The sequence below is a fragment of the Lytechinus variegatus genome, chromosome 8 (assembly GCF_018143015.1).
Source record: "Lytechinus variegatus isolate NC3 chromosome 8, Lvar_3.0, whole genome shotgun sequence".
Classification (NCBI taxonomy): Eukaryota; Metazoa; Echinodermata; class Echinoidea; order Temnopleuroida; family Toxopneustidae; genus Lytechinus; species Lytechinus variegatus.
In genome coordinates, this window is record NC_054747.1 from 14,386,749 (window position 1) to 14,405,887 (window position 19,139).

A 19,139-nucleotide genomic window follows, 5' to 3' on the forward strand; every position below is an offset into this window, starting at 1 on the left:
TAAAGATGTACAATAATATAACTCCATACACAAAATAAGATAATCTGTGACTAAAAAAATGAAGAGAACATACTGTACACAAAACTTAACAGAAAAGAGAAAATTCCTTTCGATAAAAAATATCGCATTTATATTTCCCTTCCATATCAAGCAAATATTTGCTATAATAATGAAAGATATAATTATGCCATTTACACATGATCAGAAAAAAATATATAATCAGCGACAATTCTGCAATCCTTTAACAGGCTTTTGTCATTAACACCCCCAAATAAAAGTCAACAACAATCAAAAAATAAAATTATACGAAATTTGACAAGTATTAACTTGACATAACGAAGGAGTATATAATTTGTCTGACGTTGTTATGCACATACAATAGCGTAACGCGAATTTCATTTCAAATTATATCATTAGATTTTCAACATGATCTTTGATTAAATCAATGCATAGCATTAAATTTATGTAAATTTACATTTCTTTAAGTCGAATGTTATCAAATAGTCATGATATGTTTTTTTTTAACTGAAGCCCGTTCTTAATTAGCACAAGTCAGAATGATAACAAAAATACTAAAAACCGTTCAGATAATCACGTGATCATTTTCGAAAGCAAAATACAATCGAAATCCCAATTTACAATTTTAAAATCATCAAAATTAGAGCAGGACAAAATGTAATTTTTGCATGTCCTTCCTGTTGGCATTATTTCTCGAATTAGTTTTGTCTCCAATTCATGATAATAATGACGATAATTATTCTCTGTTAGAAAAAAAAACAATCATCGAAATATTCAAGTTGTTGAAGAGTTAAAATGCGATTATGTTTACAATTCACTTTGCCACACGTCGTATTTCACATTCTGGGAAAGATACTGGCTCGTGAAATAACGGGCGGTGGTGGAAGATTTAAGGAGGTCAGAGTACGTGGAGAATGAAGGTGGACGTGAAAAAGGACAAGACGAGAAACAAGAAGTTACGGGCGTGTTTCAGCAAAGTTTTGTCCGACAAGTTGTCGAATTAGAATATGCTAGAGACAGGAGGCGAGAGAGAAGGGACAGGAATGTCATTGGGTGGAGAGGAAAGAAGAAGAAGGAATTTATGAAAGATTAAATTATTAAAACAAAAAACTGAAAGAGGTTCATGACCAATATCTGTAGCCAGGGTTAAACCAAAACCGAATTCCCCCGAATGAATTCGGAGCGATTCGAGCCGAATTCGGCCTAATTCGGATTGTTTCGTTGGATTTGAATGTTCCCGAATCTTTCCTGAATTTTTGCGGAGGGAGAACCGAATACTCCCGAAACCACCCGAATACGTGTATTCGGATGAATTTGCAGCTGATTCGGTTCCGGTGTCAGTGTATCCCGGTCTTAAGAAAGACGTAAAGCAGTAAATTAATAAGGATAACATTAAAATGTATCATGCAACTTCTTCGGGGTGGAAATAGAATGTCAATAGGCGACTCTCGATTTGTGACGCAATTCCTGTGCCAGGCTATTTCGCAGAGGTAAAAGAGCTGCACAATAAGTCTCCTTCTCTTCCGCAATGCGCGTTTCAGCTAAATAAGGGCGTCCAGGAAGTTGCGTAGCACATCTTAATGAAACTGGCCAACCTTACAAATAGATCTGATGGCATTTTCTTTTAGGTTTTAGGAAACCAATGATGTACATATATCATAGCCTTAAGTTTTGACAGGTCATCAAACTACTTTAAATCCTAAAATTTTCAACGCCAAATTTCTCTTTAAATCTGAATAATGGACGAAATAAGAAGGACACTTATAATAAGAATACAGTACGGATTTAGGGCAAATACGCAATCAGCCATTCTCCCGCTTGTTACCATGGAAACAGGCAACTGTTATCATGTGGAGGCGTTGCTAATGGTTACTATACAACCACATTTTGGAATGCTGAAAACAACATTCACACAAACGAAAGCAGCATATGAGACATGATGAATAGAGTTATTTCAAACTAGAAATGATCAAAATCGATTGAAAATAGTGAAAAGAAGAGAGAGGAACTGCAGGAAAGTCGGACAATATCCTTTTTTTTTCAATCAAAGAGCAGACTCTATACTTAACCTAGTTACGTATACACAAATAGATAAGTACCACCCACACACTAATTACAGTGCACGATGATTTGATTTTACAATATTATAGGATACTACTCACACAACTTTGTAAACATGAAGACATAATTGGTTGATATATTCAAATAATGAACGCTTCATGTGATCAAAAGTACAGCGTGAAGAAGCGCTTACATGGCATCTATGAACAAAGATTTTATCATCACATAAATATAAACGATTAGCAGCAGTTGGCATAATTTGCGTTCTAGAAACAATGGTGAAAATACATGCACAAACGCGACACACCCTCTGCCGTTTCCGCACCGGGTTTTAATCTGTTTTCATGAGGACGCCAGCGCCATATAACAAATACATTATAGAACAGAACAATCAAGTTCTCCATGAAACACTTTTTTTTTCAAGAGAAATAAATAAGGAATATAATAGCGTTGATTAAAACGACAATACATAAACTAAAACTAGTTATATCCCTTGGATACGAGACGTCTTTTTCTATAAAGAATAGCAAACCAGTTATCAGTCGTTTCATTAACTAATTTAGTTATGGATAACGGCACGGACTGATTACATAATAAGTAGCTAAAGAGGATTTTGAAACTCTACGGAATACTTCAAACTTGTAACGATCAAATGCCGTTCATTATTGTGATTACCACACGTACTCCAAAGCAGGCGAGAATGAAATTGATTTGCCCTTCTCCCCGGGAAATTGGTGGGGCTAAGCCCCCCCCCCCCCCCCATTTCCCGGGGTTAAGCTTAGCCCACTTCGTTTTCACACACGTTCTGGCTGGCTGAAAACAGAGTGAATTCCAAAAGATACGTTGCTAATTTTATATCTACATCTAGTACTTAGATTCGCTATGGCTTTCAGAAAAAGTCAAACAAACAAAGCGAACCAGTAGTATAAAGAGGTCAAGAAAATATATGGACAATAACATTTTTTTTTCATACCGTTATTAAGTATACTTGGATCGGCGTTTGGATCAGCACTAGTGGCTTCATAAGTCAAGAATTTTGAGTGGGAGCAACAAGATTAAGAAGGAAAATATCCTTAAATCTCCCTCTTGAGTGAACATTTTGATACTCTTAAAATGAAAACCTAATTTCATTATAGATCTAGACGCCCCCCCCCAAAAAAAAACCCCTCCAATCTTTATGCAAGTGCAGCTATTAACTTGGATCTTCACCGTTGTGACGAAAGACAACAAATGCTTAATATATACACCAACCCTAGAATAGTTCCTGAGTTCCTAACTCTGCCAGTTACGCCACCCACAATGAAACAATAATTTTATATCATTAACTAAAATATAGCCCATTTCAAAGGTAAATGCTAGTTTTGGTAACGATATCAAAATGAGTTCGTACAGAATCCAATGAAATGACCACCAAAGTGTCTGTTTGTATAAATAAAACGCATGTGCCAAAGGATTCTGGAAGAAATTGTGTAATTGCTGAAAAATCAGGAAATAAGCACAGGATTAGGGTAGAGCGTCGGGCCCGACGCTCTAAGCAATAATTATACACGTGCGCTTATCTGTGTTGGGGATCTTCGGTGTGAACATTTTTCAGCGTAGATTTCAAGATTTCACAAAGTTCAGTTAATGTAACTGTACCAGATCTAGATCCTCGATGATATACTGACAATTGAGCCTTGTTTTACAGACTTTCTCATGAAATCAGTGTTTACTGCAACTACTGGAATTTCTCTTTAATTCAAGTTTGAAGGTATGGCTGCAAGGAAATGAGTTTCTGCCGTGAATGAAAGGACGTCTCGTAAACAAGGGTTAAAACTTTTAAGACATCTGCATACCACACACGTGCACAATATACAAACCCTATCGTATGTATGCAGACAGAATAAAAAATCGATACAGTACACTATTCTCTATTTCTTGATAATAATAATAATAATAATAAAACACAAGCATCAATAAATGTTACATGAATAGTTACCATTAAAGGCGGAAGCATATACGAAATTCTTGAATCAACTTCAAGTCAAAAAATAATTATCTCATACAGTGCAATACCAGTGAACATAATTTGTAAAAAGCCACACATATAAAAAGTTACTGGATGTGAATAAAAACAAAAAAGGATAAAAATAATAAAATCAGGGGGGGATAAAAAGAAGGCAAGGACAAACATTGAATTTCAAAAACGTTTGTTCTTGAGATTGTATGCTTTCAGCTCACTCATATTACGTTACACCTGGACCCTGTCTGACGAGACTAGTTGTAAATAATAAGCTGTTACAAGCTACTAAAATTGGGAGACAAGATGTTATAAGCTAGTAAAATTGGGAGACAAGCTGTTATAAGCTACCAAAATTGGGAGACAAGCTGTTATGGGCTACTAAAATTGGGAGATAAGCTGTTATAAGCTACTCAAGATGGGAGATATGAAGGGCTAATAGCACTTGAAAGGCTAAAAAGGGCCCCGTTACAGAAAGAGTTGCAATCGATCGCAACTCTAAAAATCATGCGCAACTCGACTTTCAACCAATTAACAGCACGCATTTGGAAGGCATTTAAGAAACGTGATTCGGCAAAAAATGTCTAATCACACACCCACCCACATCTGTAGATGTCTACAGTACCTTCTCCCTTGTAATTAATCTTTTATAATTATTATTAGGATATGTTTTTGTTTTAGAGCCAAGCCTTTGAAAGGCCACTGGCCTATGCATGGCTCCCCCCCCCCATTCTCATTTTCTCTTATGTTTTTCCACAGCAAATTCTTCTTCCAATTTGAATTGTATGTTGCACGTTTTTTAATGAGATTTTTAAATAAAATGACATGATTGTTCCTGGACACAATGCAGGGTCACATTTTACAAAGAGTTGCGATTGATCCGATTAATCTCATATATATATATGGACATCCATTAATCTCATAAATATTTCTTCAGGAAATTTGCACAAAGTCCTTTGTATGCAAAGGAGAACACACCAAATTGTAAAGAAATCAATGAATGTATGGATATGAATTCATATCTAAATTTTTTTTTGGGCTGAGCAAACATGCATTTTATATGTTGACTATGCCGGCTTTCCATAGTTGCAATGATTGGATCAATCGCAACTCTTCGTAAGGCAGGCCCCTGATATCAATCATGATGCTATTATGGGGCTTCTTCCAAAATTAGACAAGTATTTGATACAATCAAATGTTTACTTTTATTTCCTCTGATTTGTGATGCATGGTGGGTGAGGTACATGTACAAAAAAAGGGGGGAGCGCAGTTGAATGTCCTCACCAAACAATCGTTCTTTGCATTTTGTTCATAATTCTTGTTTGTGCTATTAAATAGTCTTATGAAAACTTGATTGAAAGCATCCTCAGATGGACGACAAAGGAAGTGGGCCCATATATGTCACTTGGTAACCTCCTCAAGAGGACGATATAGAAACATGATTCGTGGCAGAAATATTGCAGCATCAGAACATGCTGCTGGCTGGGAAGCTACTTTGTAGAACTGCTTTCTGCTCTACCAAAAAGTGCCTTCCTACAAATACCTAAGGCCTGTGTATGTACACTGTGATCTAGCTATCATTGGGAAGATGTGACAGGTTTCTCACTGTCCATCTCATTTCTATCAAGTTCAGAGCTACAACTGCTGGTGCTACTGCTAGAAGTGGTGGCAATACTAGGTGCACTACTGGAGCTACGCATGTTTGGTACTGGGCGCAGTGGTTCTGATTTTGCTATGATGGATTCTATACTCAATACGCGTTCCTTTGGACGCTTTTCTGGCTCCTGTAATAATCTCTGACTGTCCTTGGTACCGTGATTGGTTTCAAAGTAGTAGTCTCTGAAACGACGCAAGGATTCTTTTTCCTTTTCCTTAGGAGGTTGAATCGAGGACGCAGAAGGCTCGTGTTCGGTCTGTGTTTCCATCGGGCTTGGAAACTGGAAAAATGTGCCCATCTGCGATCGTTGAGTTGGAGTGCAAGGCAAGGAGCGTGACGAGGGACTGGAGTCAAAGAAAATCTTGGGAGACTTTGTGTCGTTGTTCTCTGCGAATGAAGGTGGGCGCGAGCTGTCGCGGTTCCATTTGCGTTTGAATCGCAGCTTGATAGGGACTGCTTCTTGGTTGCTGTTAGAGCTGTCGTCCGCATCCAGAAGGTCTTCCTCAGATCGACTCTCATTACTTGTGTGGACAATGACTCTGCGTGGTGGCCCAGGACTTCCTCTAAATCCTGGTCCAAATCGTCGAGCATCTAGTCTGTCGTTGATGGGGGGAGCACTGCTTGGCGGCTTGATATCAAAAAGGAGTTGTTTTGAGTCGACTTTGAGTGGTGGTGGAGGCGTCTTCCGACATGGCTTGACATGTTCTTGTTGCTCTTCTGGAGGGCTGGTAATTGTACACGGCACAGGTTCAGGCGTTTTTCTAACACTTGCAGAGTTTGTGATAGTTCTGTCTTCTATGGTGATAGCAGGCGGGGCACGACGCTCGCTAGCCTGTCTTTCAGCCTGTTTAGCCTGTTTCTCAGCCATTCTACGCAAGTATAGTTCTGACTGCACTGGCCTTTCTGGGATACGTATTTCCTTTTCAGGAGACTTTTGTAATCTTTGCGTCTCTAGGTTTTGTTGCTCTTGGCGAAGTTGTTCTTGTCGTTTGAGTTCTTGGCGATTCTGTTCCTGTCGCTTCTGTTCCTCCTGACGCTTCTGTTCCTCTTGTCGCTTTTGCTCTTCCTGCCGCTGTAACTTCTCAGCCGCAGTCAGCTCCAGATTTCTGATGCGCATTTCGTTCTCTGTGTGCGTGCGCCACAGTGTGCCAGGAGACGCCGGCACAGACAGAGGGAAGGCCCTGGCATGCGCATCAGCCACACGGAGTTGAGCGACACGCTCGTGCTCTAACCTCGCGATTGCAGCCTGCGCTTGAGCCTCTTGATGAGCCCTTTGGATCTCTGCTGGCGTGTAGGTGAACCTTGCTGGGCCATGCGGGTGACCGGGTGCTGATAAGAGCGGACTCATTGTTGAAGATGGACTGGCTAGCGGTGATAGATAACAAGGACTGGCCGGCAGAGAGTGGGAGAAGATAGATGCTGGCCGCATCATCTGAAAGAGTAAAAGGGGAAAAGGATGTTTTATGTAATGTAACAAGGGTCATCAAGTAAATATTCTGAAAAAAGAAAGAATGTCATGAAATAGTTCAGAAATTCAATAAAACAAACTGACTTTACAAAGTAGAACTCTAATGGAAGTATTTACGGGCAACAACCTATACATACAAATACTTAATTTTAAGAGCGCAAGCAAAAAAAATTTGGATAAAAAAAAATCATGTCCACATAATGAATACTCATTTACATAGGCTTAAATGTTTGACTGAGAAATCTTCTTTCAAATACATAAGGACATCCCCTTCTAAATTGACATTGCCATGTTCTTCTAGATGAGTCATACTTTTTTTCTTTCAATTCCCTCCACTGGCATTTCTACATAAAAACAATGATGGATTGGAACACTCCATGTGAAATCTTACATACTGTGAAGCTACTGTAAGACCATCCACAGGAAAATTAAAGCTACCTTTTCAAGTGTCACAGGAGGTCATGGGTAAAGAAGAACTATTGCTCAGTTTAGATTGGTTGCAAGAATAGCCTATGCTACCTTTCATGATTACTTGCCCTAATTTTCAATTTCTGTGCGGGGTGAAATCAATCAAACAGCTGATGATTTGAAAAGCAATTATAAGATGAATCCTAAAGGCGTGTTAAGTAATCTGTGCTGCTATGTCAGGAACAGTCGATTTTGTAATTCATGACATTTTATCACATTAGTCCAAGGACCTCACATGATAAGAGATCATTAAGGGCAAATCAGTATGCATTTTTGCGAATTCTGTACGATTCCTTTTCTCCATTATTTGTGAATTTTTTAATGCCTTAAAGATTGCAGGAATGAAGAAGAGCCTTACTTGAAAGGCAGGTCCACTGTAATTGTGACGTAGATTAGGGCTCATCAAACCGGCTAATCTATGATCATGTTCACTGAAACCAGGTGGCAAGGCATGATGGGTAGGTGTGGGAGGATGAACAGACATGGTTGAAGGTGGCTCGGTGTCTCCCAGGCTATGGGAACGGTGGCGGCGGCTCCCTGGCTTCTCGTCGCCATCCAAAGACTCCCCGGAGTCACTGCATGATCCGCCTTCTTTCGTTAGGTGGGACGGTGTGCTTGGTTCATCATCCATGCTCGGATCTTCTGTTGAGGAACCAATTCCACCCCGAGAGGCAGGAATGAATGGAGGCACATATTTGAGGTCAGTTCCCGGGTAGTTCACCAATATCAACTTGCTAAAGTTGAACTTGTAGGTGAAGCGCTTGCCTTTGGTTTTGTTCAAGATCCGCTTGTTGTAGTAATATCTGAAACAGGAGAGGTGGATTCAACAAAAAAATGGAATGAAATCTTTACAAATACACAAAACAGAAATAAATAATAAGCAAAAAAGGCAGAAAACAAAAAGACTCAATTTGCTATCTGATGAGGTCAATCCCAGTTTCAAACTTACATGTACACATACTAGAAGTACTGAGTGTCCACTGAAATTACACAATTTAACAATAATTCAGCATGGAAAGAACAAAATAAAAAAGGACACCAGAACTTGGACAGTTGATTCCCAGAAAGGCCAATACGAAAGCTAAAGAGTGATCTTGGGTTTTTTCTTCAGAAAGTGGTTTGTCCAAGAACTTGTCATTGTATTTTTCCTTACAACAATCTGGGTGAAAGTCCTCCATAGTACTCACCTAAGTGCTCGACTAAGTTTATCATAGTTCATATGTGGCTTGCACTTTCGCATTCCCCACAGTCTGGCTAGCTCATCAGGATCCTTGATGAGGAACTCCCCGTAGTCACCTTGCCAGGCAATCACGTCACGGAACTCTTCCTTCTGCAGCAGCTCCAGGATGAAGTGCCACAACTGGATCTGCCGGCTGCCGGGACTTGACTCCGGTTTGTAGGCCCAGTCTGGATAAGCAACACCACCTCGAGTGAGGCGAGGGATAGCAAGAGTTAGCAAAGGAAAAAACCACGTAAGCACCTCTCATAAATTCGGTCACGCAAGGGACTCAGTTACCCGACTCACAACTGATACTGCCAGAGGCATAACATTCCCTAATGCAAGACATACATCTGTCTTAACTTCTACTAACATAAAAACTAGCAAGGTTTGTGACTTTGATCTTGATTCACAACAATATCAGCATGATGTTCAGGGTTAAAATTGGGATGGTTTATATGGAAAGAATAGATTCTTGAAGTGGACAAGGTAATAAAATCTATGTGTGGATGAACAATCCTTTAGAGACACAAATTTTATGCCTCCCGAATTATTCAACAAAGTACACTAAATCAGAAACTTGTCATTCTTCAGGTTTCATAGGTCATGCCTAGGTCATTTTTCATAAGATTTGCTGCTTTTGATTTCTAAGCTTAGTAATTACTAATCAGCAACATGACAAGAAGCCTTACAAGCTATTACCATGGCAATTGATGAACAGCAATTCTGTCATGTAAGTTGATTACGATGACACTTAGGAGCAAGAAAGGATTCAGATAAAAGAACCCAGATACCTGTGTCCTTAGTTAACAGCTTAAATGTAATGCAACAAGGTAACACCTGTAGGTCAGATCAGCCATTCTAAATGGAGAACGGGATGCTTCTGAATGAGGCATGAACATTGTACAAGGCCCTTGGTAATGACAAAGTCACACCAAATTAACCAATCCAAATCGATCAGTGCTTTGTCACTAGGATTAGTGTAATAGCTTCTGCCGGTCTGGATTTTGTTTCCCAGATGTGACTATGGCATAAGAGCTCAGAAGTTTGCACCAAGCCTTTGGGTTTTTCATAAAGAACGACTAAAAGACATGCTTAAGTGCCATGAACACATCATGATATTGAACCAACGTGTGATCTCTCGAATAATACATGGTTGAGCCTGACCCATGCCATGATGTGACCGATGTGATTATGTGTACCATGTGCAACTGGAAATTTAACTATGCCTTTCAGACACATCTAAAACCTTTCAGTTCCATCACTTCTTGATCGACATGTATCTGGCCCTTCCTGCAGGTTTAACCTAGCTGCATTTCTTTATAAATACTAAATGGTTAGAAAGAATTGAAAAGAAATGATGTTTACTTGAGTTCCATAGTGGGACAGTAGGGCTTGCCAGTGGACCTGAGCCTTGAGGGACCGGTGCAGTCGAGTGCTGAGATGGTGAAGGCGGTACTTGAGTTGGTGGGCCCATGGGCTGTTCCATCCTACGGTACTGCATGAGAAGTTCCGCAGAGGGAAGCGGAGGTTGCAGAGACAACGGCAGCCCGGGAACTATGCTGGTGACGGCAGCGGTGCAGGCTGGTGAGACCCCAACGTTGGGGGCGCTGCTTAAAGTGGTGGTGGCGGGTGGCGGGCAAGGCATCAATCACGGGTGCGTTTCAGTAGCGTAGAAAAATATACGGATCTAATGAGGAGAGAATGAAGAAGAAAAACAAAAGGGCCATTATAAAACCTCGATCACAGTTAACTTTAAAGGTGTCTGTAACAGGTGCAAGATGGTGAGAGATAAGAAACAGATTTGAAAAGATAATTTATATTTACTTGATAATCTTCATACATCTTCCCCCCCCCCACACACAGCGCCTCATCTTTCCATTTCCTTTTGAACACTTTTTTTTCTTCTTCTTTTTCAGATGATGATCATCAAGGTAGAGAATTTCACAAATTTCAACTAATGAAAGGCAATTAAAATGCACAATTTCATATCATCAAAAGACAGTGCAATTAAAACAATGATCAATACATGCAGCCCCAACAAAAAGGAATAAATAATAATCAGTCGTATTAAGAATTGTCATCAAAGAAATAATGGTTTCATTATCAACAGTGATTATGATAATAAAAGTGATTACAGTACGTTCAGAGTAACATACTATAAATCATAATTGACATAGCAATGTTTATAAAAGTCTGAAGTTCATATGGTAAATAGTTCATGGCCCTGATGAAGGAGAATCAAGCAGAAAGGAGGGGGGGGGGGATAAAAGAACCAGGAATAGAATAGGAGGTTGGTTAATATATGTAAGAACTAGTCAATGGAGTGAAGAGAGTAAAAATGTGAAAAATACAGAAATAGTTGAAATACTTAATTGTCTACATACAGTTGCTTCATACATGTAGGTTGAAATTATGACAAAGATTAAAGTATTGTGAAATGAACCAATCAAAGTAATGAGATATTTCAAACAAGCTCAATAAAATACAGTTGACTGGTGTCAAAATTGATAGTATAGAAAAATGTACAAAGTCATTTTTAATGTCAATAACATCGTTTTACAATAGGCCTATTTATAAGGAAAATAATAAAGAGAACATGATACAATAGAGAATGGAGGAGTTTTGCGAAAGAAAAAGACTGACATCACGCATCGCATATTACTTCCTGTTCAGTAGCAAGTATGCTATTATTATTATTGCCATTAGCAATGAATTACTGTAGAATCCATTTTGCTATCCTTAAAGTTCCGATTTGAAAGGAAGGGAAGGTGAGGGAAAGTGAAAATTGATCATGGCCTAGAAGAGAGAAAATGGGTCAAAAAAATGGAAAAAATGAAGAGGGTACAGGGTGATTCAAGAGATAGGGAGATGAGGGGAGATGAGAGATAAGAAAAACAGAAAAAAGAGAAGAAAAGGTGTAGAATTAGAAAACGACTGAACAAAGAAGGCATCGTTAAAGCTTGTGTATAGTTTTGGTAAATCCACCAAAATGCACCTATCACTATTCCAATTCATTGCTAGCTAATATGAATGGATATGCCCTATAACAGTTATTATGTGGAGCATATGAAATGAAAATGTGTTTAACAGGATAAATTTTGCGATTTTACATGGAAATTTAACTTGATCGGGTCACCCGATCAAATTAAAATATCTGTGTGTTTTTGTCTTCCACTTAAATCCTATTCCAAATCATGGAATGGGCTGAAACTTTAAAGATATGTTCTTTGTCTGTAACTTTTGGATATCTAATCACTAAAGATAAGATAAGTGCTTGAATGCCCATTTTTTTAATTTAAAACAAGCATCGCCGAGAGAGGGCGCTATGTATCCAAGATTTGAATATTTGAAATTTTCTCAGAGAAGTGCAGTTGGAAAAATATCTAACGGTCTCTACGCTTCAGTAAGACTGTCATATTAGATGATATTCGATTATTAATCACATTATTGACCCTTTACCAAAGCTATACACAGGCTTTAAAGGAGGTTACAAAATGATGCGAAGTTGACGAAGTGAAACTATCATCCAATTTCTCCTTTAATCAAAACAAGTTGAATGCCTCTGGCTGTCTCGCCTGCATTACCTGATTCAATATAGCAGCAGCGCTGACTTTGACAACAGCTATTGAATGATTATTCACAAAAGAAAACTCTCATATGATAATAAAATACTAGGTCCATTGACCCAACATGACTTTTGACTATGACCATGTGACCTAAGACGTGGGCAAAACAATAATTCATACTTGATAAACCTGGGTAGATCCATATACTTCTTAAGTTCTGATGACAATTCAACAAATACCCCCAACACGGCTAAAGTTCATTGACCTTGAATGACCTTTGATCTTGGTCAGGTGACCAGAAACGCACAGGATGTTCAGGGATACATGGTTCTCTACAAGTTTCATGAACTAGATCTATAAACTTTAACAGTTATGATGACAATTCCACAAATACCCCAACATCATAAAAGTTTGTTGACCCTAGGTGACCTTTGACCTCATTCATGTGACCTAAAACCCAGGCAGGATTTTCAGTGATACACTATCACCCCTTTTGTCAAAGTTTCATGACCTAGGTCCAAATACCCACGCAAGTTATGACGACATTTCAAAAAATTGGTTAAGATTTTGATACTGATTACCCCAACATGGTCTAAGTTCATTGACCCTAAATGACCTTTGACCGTGGCCATGTGACCTGAAACTCAGACAGGATGTTCAGTAATACTTGATTACCCTTGTCTCCAAGTTTCATGAACTAGGTCCATATACTTTCTAAGTTATGAGGACATTTGAAAAACTTAACCTTGGTTAAGATTTCAACGTTGACGCCGCCGCCGTCGGAAAAGCGGCGCCTATAGTCTCGCTATGCTATGCGGGCGAGACTATAAAAAACCCCTAGAAAATGAGTAACGAGCCAGTATATAGTCACATCCACCTGACGTGATATCTACTGTACGTTCAACTAAATTGTTCATAGATTGATAGAGAAGACAGTAAGGCAAACAGGAATCTAAAGGGTGAGAGGTGGTGGGGAGTCAGAGACAAAGAGAAATGAATAGAAAAGAGACAGACACAGAGAGGAGGGGAAGGGGAGAAAGGTGGATGGAGAGGATGGAAAGGAAGATAGAATAGACAGATGACGGGAGTAAAAAGATGAGGATTGAGAGAAAGAGAAAGAACGTGATCTCGTCATCGCAAACGTCAGAGCATTATCATCAATTTGGTAAAATAATTAGGGGGTAAAAATACAAGATCTATCGGAAATAAGGGCGGTAGAAATCACAGGCCTACTTATTCCCTCAAGCACATGGCCTTCATCAGGTTGCTTTCGATAAAAGCCGTTTTAAAAATAAACTCTAATATCAACGATTTTATAAAAGATACAGACTAATTCCAGTAGCAATGCAAATGAAACAGATACAAACTTAATGTCATCATTTATTAATGTCTCGAGATTTCATTCCAATTTTCTTTCCTTTCATTCCCTCCCTTCCGCTTTCTTCAACAACTTATCTAATTTGTACAGTATTTGATTGTCTGGTTCTGCCTTTAGAATCAGAGAGGAAGTAAATATATCTACGACATTTATTACCACACATCTCTTTATCCCACGTATTTTGAGGAGAGCTATTTTGGACGAAATCCGGAGTACTTAAAAAAAAATCCAACGGTTCCTGTTTCTTGGATTAGAGTGAAGCGGGGGATACCATGGCAACGCATGAATCCTAAATATAGAAATGGAAAGAAGAGGAGAGAGGGGGAGAGAGTGAAAAGAGGAGCGCTGAATAACCTGAGTGATGTTATTCGTGGTTCGGATATGCTTTTGGCTCTTTCTATTTCTGAACCTTGTTTATTCACAACGATAAAAGGGGCTCCCCTTCCGTCTTAGTCGCTCAAGACAGGCGTAATGCCGCATACATCTTAAGAACAACGCCTCATTACACAGTCGTCAGAGCGAGTTTAAGGATCAATGCATCTCAGCAGCCTGTTCGCGGAGACTAATGTGATCGCGCGTGTGACGTGCGTCTTATTTGCATACATGAGAAAATACCCCGAACGAACGGTCGCGAGGCAGCGATGTACGTACGTAGCTGGTCTAATTTTAGCGCCTGGCATGGTAAGGAAGGGAAGACGAAAGTTATAATTGTATATCAATGAATAAAGATGAGGAATAAATCCGTAAAAAAGGTTCCTGTATCTATATTGGACTACAGAGAGAAGACCCATTGAATTAGCGTTCGCGGTGCTTATAACCATTTACAAATCCCCATCGAGTGGGAATTATCAAAACATCCTTTCTTGAGGATATTTTTCAATCATTTCGGGAGATTTAAAGGCAGTAGTGCGCGGGAATCGGAGCCACGCAATTACTGTTCAGTACAGCTGATAGCACGAGACGGTGAATTTCCGCCATTACGAAATGCAATTTGAATCATTTTAAATGACATTATGATGCTATTTATCATGATGAAAGGCGCATCAACATAGGCAATTATTAGCGTGTGCTATGATATTGATATGAATAAAAAATGAATAGCAGATAAATGTATGAAAAAGTTCGATTCGATCAATATCTTCGAGGATTTCGAATTATTATCCAATACTGAAAATCCTTTTTCGCCACTTTCAAAACTGGGACATTGCCTGTAATGCTTCTTTAGAGCAAGATTGAACAAGGTAATTTAAAGGCAGGTTAACTTAAAAATTCTATCAGTTATACAATCTGCTAGGCTTTATGGACGGGGAACATAATTATTTTTAAGATAAAAAGAATATGGATCTTTACGCGTACGCGCAGAAGAGAAGAGGAAATCAATTGGTTATAGTGATGTTGAGCGTCATTAAAAGTTTGCTAAAATCTTCGTGCTAAAAATAAAATATTCGTTTAATTTGGTCAAATTTGCGTCGTACCTTCTTTGAGAAAGAATATAATCTAATCATCATTTTACACTTTGCTGGCTTCCCACGTGTAAAGAATTTGAATAATGCTCGTTTTCTTTCCTTCATTACGTGACGTCATCAACACTCCTGCAATTATCTTGCAGGAGAGAAAACGTCAATATGATTATGATACTGTCTCATCAACAAAACCGACTCCGACACGACCGATAATATCATCGGTAACAAACGAAATCAGGGCCCAAAAGATTAGAGATTAATCACCTTATGAAACGGCCTATCGCGATCATCGTTGCATGCGCATTTTGCTCAGTAGACTGACGAGGAACCAATCAGAAGTGCTCTTTCAAGTTGGTGATTAATCGCTACCTTTTGCGTAACGGTACCAATGATAATAGCTTTGGTCGATGCGGGTCGCGTCACACAAAGCTTGATAGTGCACGAATGATAGCACATTGTAGTCAATGCAATCAAATGAATCAATCGTAGAAACATGTTCTATAATTGATTGCTAAGATTTGTGTTATATTGAGGTTGACGATGTGCCTGTGGCTTAACGATCTTCATGAGACAGACTTTGATAAAAGGAAATAATTTATGCTGATCGAGCCACAGTCAAATTCATAAAATCATCATACTCAGTAAAGCAAATATATATATATATATATATTCTATTCTCCCCCCCCCCCATCCCCTGTCCCTCTCTTTCTCTCCCTCTCATTCCATAGGGTTATATAATCATCTAATCACTCTTTTAAATCTCTGCACATCCAAAACAATTATATAGAGACTTTTCTATCTTCGTTTTTATTAAAGGACAAGTCCACCCCAACAAAAAGGTGCTTTTAATAGAAAGAGAACAATCAGACAAGCATAACGCTGAAAATTTCATCAAAATCTGATCTAAAATAAGAAAGTAATGACATTTTAAAGTTTTGCTTAATTTCAGAAAACAGTTATATGCACATCCTGGTCGGTATACAAATGAGGGGACCGATGACATCACTCACTCACTAGTTCTTTTTGTATTTTATTACGTGAAATATGAAATATTTTGATTTTCTCCTCATTGCCATGTGAAAAAAAACATTCCTCCCTAAACATGTGGGATTCTATTGTTTTTACATTTTGTGGTTCAAACAAGACGGTCCTATTTGTCAAATTCGTAAAAAATGAAATTTTGTATAATTCAAACAATATAAAAATAAAATAGTGAGTGGGTGACATCATCGACTCTCTCATTTGCATATCACTGAATTGTGCATATAACTGTTTTGTGAAAAATAAGCGAAAATTTAAAATGTCATAACTTTCTTATTTTACATCCGATTTTGATGAAGTTTTCAGCGTTATTCTTGTTTGATTTTTCTCTATATTCATTCAAATAATTTTTTCTGGGGTGGACTTGACCTTTAACTAACCGCGTAGATCAGCAATGCAGGAGTAAGATGGATAAAAACATCACATTACCAATGTATTGTCATAGTGAATTATCCTTAGCATGGCGTAATTTCCTTCGGCAAGAAATTCATCCATATTGTGCTGCACTCAACCCAGGTAAGAAGCACGGGTACCTGGCAGGAATTTATTCCTTGAAAAGCCACCGCGATGTAAAATGCTGCGGGGCTAAAGCCATGGTATTGGGGGTAGTCCAAGTCGTTTGGAAGCGCATATAGGGACGTTATGACGTAATGTGATATGCGGCTTATGCTCTACAAGAACTGCGATATTATTCTTATCATTGGTAATAACATCATCATTGATACTGGCCATGATTATCATAGCCATAAAAATATGAGTATGCATGTATCTCCATTGAGCCTTTTCCCGGAGATACAAACCACTTCGCGATGCCATACCCGGTCAGCATGCATGCACATGGCATAGGAGATACAGTCAAAATCGTCAAAATTTGCATTGACCCAAATCTTCATTACCCCAAAGATGAATATTTTTGCTGTCACATTGAAATGAAATGATAATTGATATTACCATCCCCGTTAGTATTTGACATTATAATCATTAATATTGTGGTGATAACTGATAAAGGTCTGCAAGCGCAGACTTTAATATCTAATTACACGTGACCACTTCTACCAGAAGCTATGGCTGCAACCAAGGTGTCGGAGCAATGATTTTGTTGCAGCTAACTTAATAAATGTTTCTTGTAAATAGTGTTATAAATATTCAATTAGAGTGTTAGTTGAAAGAATCTATTCAATGACTCGAAACGGAATTGAATAGGCTGCTTCACGTTGCACCGAATTATGTAATCTGTCGAGAGCTATTGCACTTGCTCGAGAGTGCGATAGTCGCATGTGACACGCATTCATCCATTCAGCTGTCAAGGATATATGTACGTGTTGTATGATAATTAGTATTCACCCAAATTTCCAAACAACCATAGGAGTCAAGAGATGGGCACAAATTAAAGGGGAAGTTCACCCTGAAGAAAACTGTGTTGCAAAAATAGCAGAAAAAATAGTAAAAAATATTGGTGAAGGTTTGAGGAAAATCCGTTAAAGAGTAAGAAAGTTATTAGAGCTCAAAGATTTGGATTTGTGACGTCATAAACGAGCAGCTGCCCCATGTGTTATGTAATATAAAATGCATGAATTTCAAATTTTGCATGGTTCCTGATGACTTAATTTTGTTTTATATTCATGATGGGTGTTAAATGATTTGTCTATTGATATACAAAAGGTACAGTGAAAACCATTTTCAATTTTCTTAGAAAATGACATTTCATTGATTTTTTACCATTCGCTATGTAGGAATGCTGCTCGCATATGACGTCACAAATCCAATAATTGAAATTCTAATAACTTTTTAATTACTTGATGAATTTTTCTCAAACCTTCGGCAATATTTTTCATCATTTTTTCTGATATTTTTACAATAAAGTTTTTGTCAGGGTGAACTTCCCCTTTAAAAGAAAATACCAGAAATTCGAACATTTTTAAAATATCAAAAACTACAGATTTTTTTTTCTTTACCATTTCCCACAGAAATTTGGAATAAAAATAAACGAGTTAAAATACACCCCGTAAAGATTACTTGTATTTAATAAGTGGACCCTAAACACTTTGCAGATATGTTAATATCATTGCAGAGGTGATCATTCCTGCTCCTCCAACATTGAAACAGATGATAAGACATAAAAAAGTATAAAAGCATACAAGATGACGCAAATGACCGTAAAAAGAGTCTGCTCGGGTGAACCATTATCATAAGAAAGTATACGCTGGTTTAAGAGATAGAAGAGAAAAATCGCTAACTAAAGCCTTGTCTCCTTTTCTCTCTATATCTCTTCGAACGACACTATACATGCTACAAGTACGGTAGATGCAATTATAATTGTCGTGAAATGTATATAGAATTCGCACGTCACCAAAAAAAAAATGTAGACGTCAGTGTATCATCGAAGGTCAAAAAAGGTTTTTGCCGGGGTTCTTTTTCATACAGTATATTTCTTTCTTTAACGCATTGAAATATAAAGCAACTAGCATGACTAGTTGCTTGCATTGGTTAAAGCCTGTCTAAAACGTTAGTGGTAATATGGTTCAGTAATGTAAGCTATTCTCCTCTATCATAGAACATTACAATATTACACAAGGTGTACTAGTCTTTGAATGCATTTGTACCCATTAAAATAATTGTCCGGCCGTTACGAACGATATCTAAATTCAGCACCTTCTCTAAGTATTTAAATTTTAATTTTTAATCTAAAATAGTTGAGAACTCACTTTGCATAATGATTTAGTATTAAAGTAGAAACTAGAATACTGACACAGATCATCGCCTAAAGGTTTTAGCACATTCAATGCTTGAGAATGCCA

General features: G+C 38.1%; 1 protein-coding gene across 4 annotated transcripts in view; it reads right to left on the reverse strand.

Moving 5' to 3' along the window:
* Window positions 1-5,127: 5,127 nt before the first annotated feature.
* Window positions 5,128-19,139, reverse strand: part of LOC121420028 (serine/arginine repetitive matrix protein 1-like) — a 64,412-nt gene continuing 50,400 nt past the window's right edge. For 3 of the 4 annotated variants that reach the window (XM_041614550.1, XM_041614552.1, XM_041614553.1), the window contains 4 exons: window positions 10,259-10,580; window positions 8,859-9,096; window positions 8,030-8,474; window positions 5,128-7,167 (listed from right to left, as the gene is read on the reverse strand). In XM_041614550.1, the coding sequence (XP_041470484.1) occupies window positions 5,656-7,167; window positions 8,030-8,474; window positions 8,859-9,096; window positions 10,259-10,538 (2,475 nt within the window). In that variant the 5' untranslated portion in view covers window positions 10,539-10,580 and the 3' untranslated portion in view covers window positions 5,128-5,655. The remainder of the gene's footprint in view (window positions 7,168-8,029; window positions 8,475-8,858; window positions 9,097-10,258; window positions 10,581-19,139) is intronic. The other variant, XM_041614554.1, reaches the window with a different exon arrangement.